At 29.5% G+C, this 6626-nt stretch overlaps 1 protein-coding gene across 2 annotated transcripts; it reads left to right on the forward strand.

The window, feature by feature from the left end:
• Nucleotides 1–1889: 1889 nt before the first annotated feature.
• On the forward strand, nt 1890–5133 carry LOC126834498 (cysteine-rich with EGF-like domain protein 2). Of its 2 annotated transcripts, XM_050566458.1 has the most exons (8): nt 1892–2230; nt 2298–2444; nt 2635–2862; nt 2932–3109; nt 3185–3349; nt 3434–3535; nt 4595–4649; nt 4763–4903. In XM_050566458.1, exons 1-8 carry the CDS (start codon nt 2087–2089, stop codon nt 4785–4787), a joined length of 1044 nt encoding a protein of 347 aa, XP_050422415.1. In that variant the 5' UTR covers nt 1892–2086; the 3' UTR covers nt 4788–4903. The 2 variants fall into 2 exon arrangements, with proteins under 2 accessions (XP_050422414.1, XP_050422415.1); XM_050566457.1 differs by lacking the exon at nt 4595–4649 and having other exon boundaries at nt 1890–2230; nt 4763–5133.
• The last annotated feature ends 1493 nt before the right edge of the window (nt 5134–6626 follow it).

The following is a 6626-nucleotide window of genomic DNA, read 5'->3' on the forward strand; positions in this document are numbered from 1 at the left end:
CAAAATGTATAAAAGGATGATTCCAGACGCCGACAGACAAGACGTTGCCTCTTACTAGGTTTTATAATTATTTTTCGCCTAAAAATCATCGGATAACTTATTTTCCACCAGACAGAGGCGATTTGAAAATATAAATAAAACAAATTGACCACCGCTGTGAGAAGTGATTTCCGTTGGATTTATTCACACCTAAAACAGACTATAAACAACTCCCATTAAAAGAAGTCATTTTCGGGGGTAGTTTTGTCGCGTAACAGTCGCCCTGCCATTTAAAAAAGGTAGTTGCATTTTTTTTTTTTCATTAAAACAAAAATATATTGTTTGTGCGTGAGAAAAACAATAAAAAATAGGGAAATTATTTTTAAATAGAATTTTTCCAAAGAAATACGTTAATCGATGGATCGTCGTTGGCCACCGGTGATCTCGGTGGAATGTCTCATTATTAATACAGTACATACATTTATGGACTATGTCATACCTATACAATTTTCATCCATTATAAAGAAAGTTCTTAACAATTAAGTTCTATATAATCGTGCATCCACCGTTATTATCACATTCAGTGAGCAAAACAAAAATCTTCTTAACAAAATGCTACTTTTTTAGACTGTTTATACCTACGTTTAATTTCATTCCGTTTGAACTAGAATCGGTGTGCTTTTAAAATATTATATGGCAATTTCGTGATTGGTTGGTGGTTGTTCGTGTTATTCACATTTTTCGTATTGCCGTGGAACATTTTTTTCCGACCGTCGACCAGAGATAATTCAGAACTGGAGTCCGTTTTAAGAAAATATCTCTTTTTCTATCTCCTGTAGCGCTCGCTTGTCTTTGGAATTGACAATTGTCTGATCATTAATGTCACAAACACTCCGTTTGAGTTGTTCGATGTTCGCAAATGGGATAAACTAGAAAAACTACTGACAAATTAAATAACAGTGTCAAAAAAGAAAAACTTTTGAAACATTTGACATTGTGACAATCAATTATTGGGAACTAACTAACAATTGAGCTTTAAATTTAATTTTTAGTATTTGGATTTTGGGGTGGATACGATAAGGGTTGATCTTCTATAATGATTTTTTGCCGTTGCTTTCTTCACATAGTAATAAAAAATTTAGTTAAAATATTTTCTAGATACCTATTGACTATTGATTTATTCAAACAATATAGCAATCTGAAAATATTATACGGTGCGAGTGTTATTTTTGTATTTTTTAAAAAGTTCGGCTACACATTTAACGAAAATAGCGATCCCCATTTTAATATACAATATAATAAATATATCAACCAGTCATAGCACCTGACCACTGTCAATTGTAATTTGTGGTGTAAGTTCTCTAAGTTCAGCTGTTAAGGAGATATCGTCTAGTTAGAACTTGGACACAAAAATTGAAACATTTCCTTTTCAGCTCCGCATAGCTATTATGAACTAATTTCAGTTAGTTAAGTTAATAAGGGATTTTTATACAAGTTTCATCAAAGAAATGCTCTAAATCTAGCTCAGCGAAATGTCCGAAGTAATTCAAAAGTAATTTCTATTCAATCTTAATCGTTTTTTATTTAAATATGGTCACCCTTTTAAGCTGGCCACTGGGTTATTATTTATGCCGCCCTGCCGTTTGAACTTTGAAGGTTCACGCGGTCATGTCTGATGTCCATCGAGAAAACAGTGACAATGATGTACCCGGTCAATCGTTTTAAAAAGGTATATCAATCATTCCCCTGTTGGCATATTAGACGAATAGTATTGATAAGCAACAATAACTGGTAGATTGCGCCACACGATATTGCCTGCCAACGAAAAGTGATTAGGTATTTTGTTATTGATTATAAAGTAACATGTGTATGTGTATGACGTGTATGTGTATGTGTGTGATACTAATATCTTATATCACAGTAAACTAAAAAGCGTTATAATATTATTCTGTGGTATTATTATCAATTATTATTATTCATTACCGGCCTTGCTGTATTCAGCGAGCACCTATGTCGGAAAGCCACGTAAAAATTGTTGCGTATGTTATTTTTGTACAATTTTGAACAGTTTGTTGTATAAAATATCTGTATAATCGTTCAGTTAACGATGGAGAAGTATCTTTTTTTTTTACTGTCGATACAATTGTGTTTTTCGCTGGATTTTATACCGCCCACTTTGCCTGTTCCGGGAGGCTCGGGGTATAATGCTCCTTGTAAAAGTTGTCGGGCTATGGTCGAGTCATTTACAAAGGTAATTATCGCATTGTTCGGTTTTTAACTTACCTTTGTGACTTTGTGTGTAAATGTTGGTGGTATAGGGCATGAAAAAAACAGAAAAATTAAAATATGGCGGAGGTAATACAGCTTGGGAAGAAGCAAACCTACGGACCTATAAACGCAGTGAAGTACGTTTTGTCGAAATCCACGACTCCGTCTGTCATGAAGTCTCAACATCACAAGATCACGTAAGTTATAATTAGTAAACTTATAATTTTTAATGTACTCTGTATCATGAGACAACGTTACTGCACAGGCCCATACGAGAATAATGTGTTCTGGTCTGCGCGCAGTACCGTTATCCCGTGAGACAGGGTATAAATGTATTAAATAGATATCAATAATTTTACTAAATAAAATGTATGTATTGTTAAATAGTGCTTTCATTTGGCAGAAGAACATGAACACTTATTAAAAGAATGGTTTACAGATATCCACGATCCAAACGATTTAGACAAAAGTGATTTATATAGCTGGTTGTGCATTGAAAATATGAAGGTTTGCTGTTCAGCCGGACACTATGGTCCTGACTGTAAGCCATGCAAAGGTTTAGAAAATAAAGATGAACAGTCTGTCACTATTTGTAACGATCATGGATCATGCAAGGTAGGTATAATACAATTAAATATTTTTAGGCGTACTGTGTTGAAAATAAAATCATTTTTTTAAAATTAGGGCGACGGTACCCGTAAAGGTGACGGCACTTGTAAATGTTGGAGAGGCTATCTTGGCGAGTTTTGTGAAAATTGTGATAACGGTTACTACAAGGAGAAGATGGAAAATGGCAGTACTTCCTGTTTACCTTGTGATAAGTCATGTGGACAGAATGGTTGTACGGGTTCAGGATCAAAAAGTATAATCGCAAAATTTATATTTTTGTTTTATGTGTATATATATATATTACATATATTTTATTGTTTTTTTAAAGGCTGTAAAGATTGTAAAGTAGGATGGATTTATCTTGGCGAAGACAACGGATGTACTGATGTGAATGAGTGTTTAGAAGAACCTGAAATCAGCGACGGTGTAATAAAAGGCATTTGTGAGGTTAATGAATTTTGTGTTAATACTCCAGGGTCCTATTCTTGCCTAAGTGAGTTCAACATATTAAGTTTTAAATATTGTGTTCATTTCTTATAAAATTTGTATTAATGTACTATTATTACTTATATTATAGAATGTGACCCAGCGTGTAGAGCATGTTCTGGAGATGGAGCCGACATGTGTCTTGGTTGTGCAAAGGGATATACATTTGACAGTACTCAGAAAAAATGCATAGGTAACAACTTTTTATCTAAGAACTAAAAATGATCTATTTTTGAAGGGTGATCAACTTACATAAGTTTCTCTGTTAATAATTTTTTTTTTTGTGTTTTTGTGTAACATTTACGTGCACCTAAATAAGTTATTTGTAAAATAATAAATTAAACTTGTTCCTTGGCCTCGTCTCTAACTATACTAACATAGGATTTCTGAAATTTTGATATAACATGGAACATGTTTTAAATAATTAAAAAATTTAACAAGTGTATAGGAATCCGGCCAAAATAGCGAGTGTAAAAACAGTATTGTAGTTGCTAAAACAATTATGCAAAAATTAAAAATTAATATAAAATAAATTAATATTGTTAGGTTTCCTCCTTTATGTCGGTCTTCCAATGTAATTATCCTCAAAATAATCTAATACTTTAATTTTTTGTATTTTTAAAAAATAATTTGTCATAACCCAGTTATGAACAATTATAAAATTTGTTGAAAAATATTGCTTTACATTATTCATAAATAAATAAATTAAATTTAAAAATGTAAATTCACCCATCATCTTTTACATAATTTAATGCTAGCAATCACCCAAATGTTTGTTTAATAGTTTTTAATTGTTTTGATATAATTAAAGAGTGTCAATCAATCTATTATTATTTATTTAAAAAGGTAACTAAAAAAATTTAATTTTGGAGTTACTATAACATTCATGAACAAATAATTACACAAAAAGAAAATTTTAAAAATGGTTTTATTGTTAATTATTATCACCTAATCACTTTACTATTTTCGAGTCGCTGATATTTTGATATTAAGGGTTAGACCCTAGTGTTCAACAAAAATGTTAACATATTTTGTTAATAGGTCATCGCTAAAACTTGATCCATGTTACAAAAGTACAAGTTACAATATTTCCAAATAAAAAAAAAATATTAAATTGATCACCCAACAATTTGTTTTTAGTTAGAAATGGCTAGAATTTTGTAAAAAAAAAAAACAGTTTGATTTTATTGCTTTTGCACAAGTATGATGCAACAATATGTTATGCTTATATTTCTTTATCGCATGATTACAGCTTTAGTAGATAACGAAATAGTTAATGACGTTGAAAAAGAAGTTGAAGTATCTGAGTAAGTAACAGTTGTACGATATGCTAGTTTTAATTGCTTTTCTGAAGCGCTTAATTTATGATAGAAATTGTAAAATAAATGCATTCATTTATGTTTTGTTTGAATTGTTATAGTGAACAGAGGAAGCTGGAGCTCTAGCGATGCAATGAACCGTTATTTCGTATACTTGGGACTCGGAGTGACTACTATTATAATATTCAAAATGAATCCTGCAATTGCAAGTATAGTTGGAGCTGTTATCGGTGTTTATATTTCCAGTGCTGAGTATTACATGTATGGTAGGGAATTGATGCACCTTTAGGTATTTTTAAGAGTTCATTTAAAATTTTTCTTTTATCTATTTCCCACCGTATAGTCATTATGTTAATAAAACATACCATGTAGTGTTTGTAAATTTAAGTTTCAAGGCTGATTATTGTGTGTAGGCTTTCATTAATTAAGTGTTTTTTTTTGTTCGTTTTGTTTTTTGTATTATACAAAAAAAAAAAAAAATTATATATACCAAATGAGTGTTAGTTGCGTTGTGATATTAAACTAAATCTTCTAAAATTAATCAGTCGGTAATTTATTTTTATGTTATGACTATACAACAAATTTATCTTAAATAAAATGTATGTATAATATAATTTATAATACAATTATTCCATAAAATAAAACTAGTAATATTATTTAATCGCTGTTTATTTATGAAACTTGATTATAGTAGTTTGGGCCAAATGTGCCTCATTCTTTTTTGGTCAATACTAATGATACAATTTTTGGGAATCAACGACCAAAAAAAAAAAATTCACATATACATATTTTAGTAACTATTATAATTTATACATCCACGTCAATTTTACATTTCCTAATTAGGTTTTAATGTATAAACATTTGCGTGACATTTTTTATTGCTTATCCTAATTTTTTAATAGAAAAAAATAACATAATTTTGTATAATATATGGATGGCAACTCTTTTTCTCTAAATGATGTTTTGTCCAATAAAAAAGACTATTGTCCTAGAAGTTTAATTATTTTAATTTTTGAAAGTTATCTTGGCTAGAACAATTTTTTATAGCCCAAAATAATATTGTTGGGTTTATTTTTTGCAATTAGGTTTTATTTTATAAAATATATTATGCTTTATAAGCATTAAAGGGGATGTTAATATTTACTATTAAGAGCTCTTAATTATTGTACTTAAAAATAAGTAAGGAGAGAAAATTATAAGTGAAATTAGAGCAAAGAATGTTTACATAGAATTATAAATTATTAATTTATAATAATATATACAGAGTGACCCACTCAATATCTCAAACTTTAATGTTTTTAACCTTCTTCTAAATTAATTATTTTTATATCAAATTAAATGGTGATGTATATAATTTATCAAATTTTGAAATAAAGAATAATTTACTAAATATTTTGACTGATTCTGATCAGTTTTCCACAAATTATTTTTAAAGTTTTTTAAGTTTAGGACGGGAGGGAAGGTGGAGGGCAGTATTACTTTTATCAACCACACTTCCCATCCCGTCCGAAACTTTAATAACTTAAGTTATAATACAATTAATGAATCAAAACAGGATATTGGCCATTCAAAATTGTTAGTATATTATTCTTCGTGTAAAAAGTTAATAAACTGTATTCGTTATCATTTAAGTTTCAAATGTTGATATAAAAATAATAAACTATAAAGGGGGTTAAAGTATCACTTCTTCGGTCTTGTTTAAAATGTTAGGAAATATAGGTATTATTTGCAAGTATTATTACTATAGTACGAGTACCACTAATCTACTTTAAAGACTGCTATTAATCTGGTATTGGGTAACGTCATCAGTGGTTGGCATTACCCCAATTTTTGGCAATATAGTGTTTTTTTAAATATCAGATAGTCGGTAGAATATCAAGATATTTTATACCGTTCAGATAAATTATTTATACAAAATTCATTGAAAAAATGTAAACAATTTTATCTGATACAAAATAAAACACT

Source organism: Adelges cooleyi, unplaced genomic scaffold, assembly GCF_023614345.1.
Source record: "Adelges cooleyi isolate 19-005CV unplaced genomic scaffold, UGA_ACOO_1.1 ACOO_flye_CR_arks_rails_tigmint_CR_PRNA_21, whole genome shotgun sequence".
Taxonomy (NCBI): domain Eukaryota; kingdom Metazoa; phylum Arthropoda; class Insecta; order Hemiptera; family Adelgidae; genus Adelges; species Adelges cooleyi.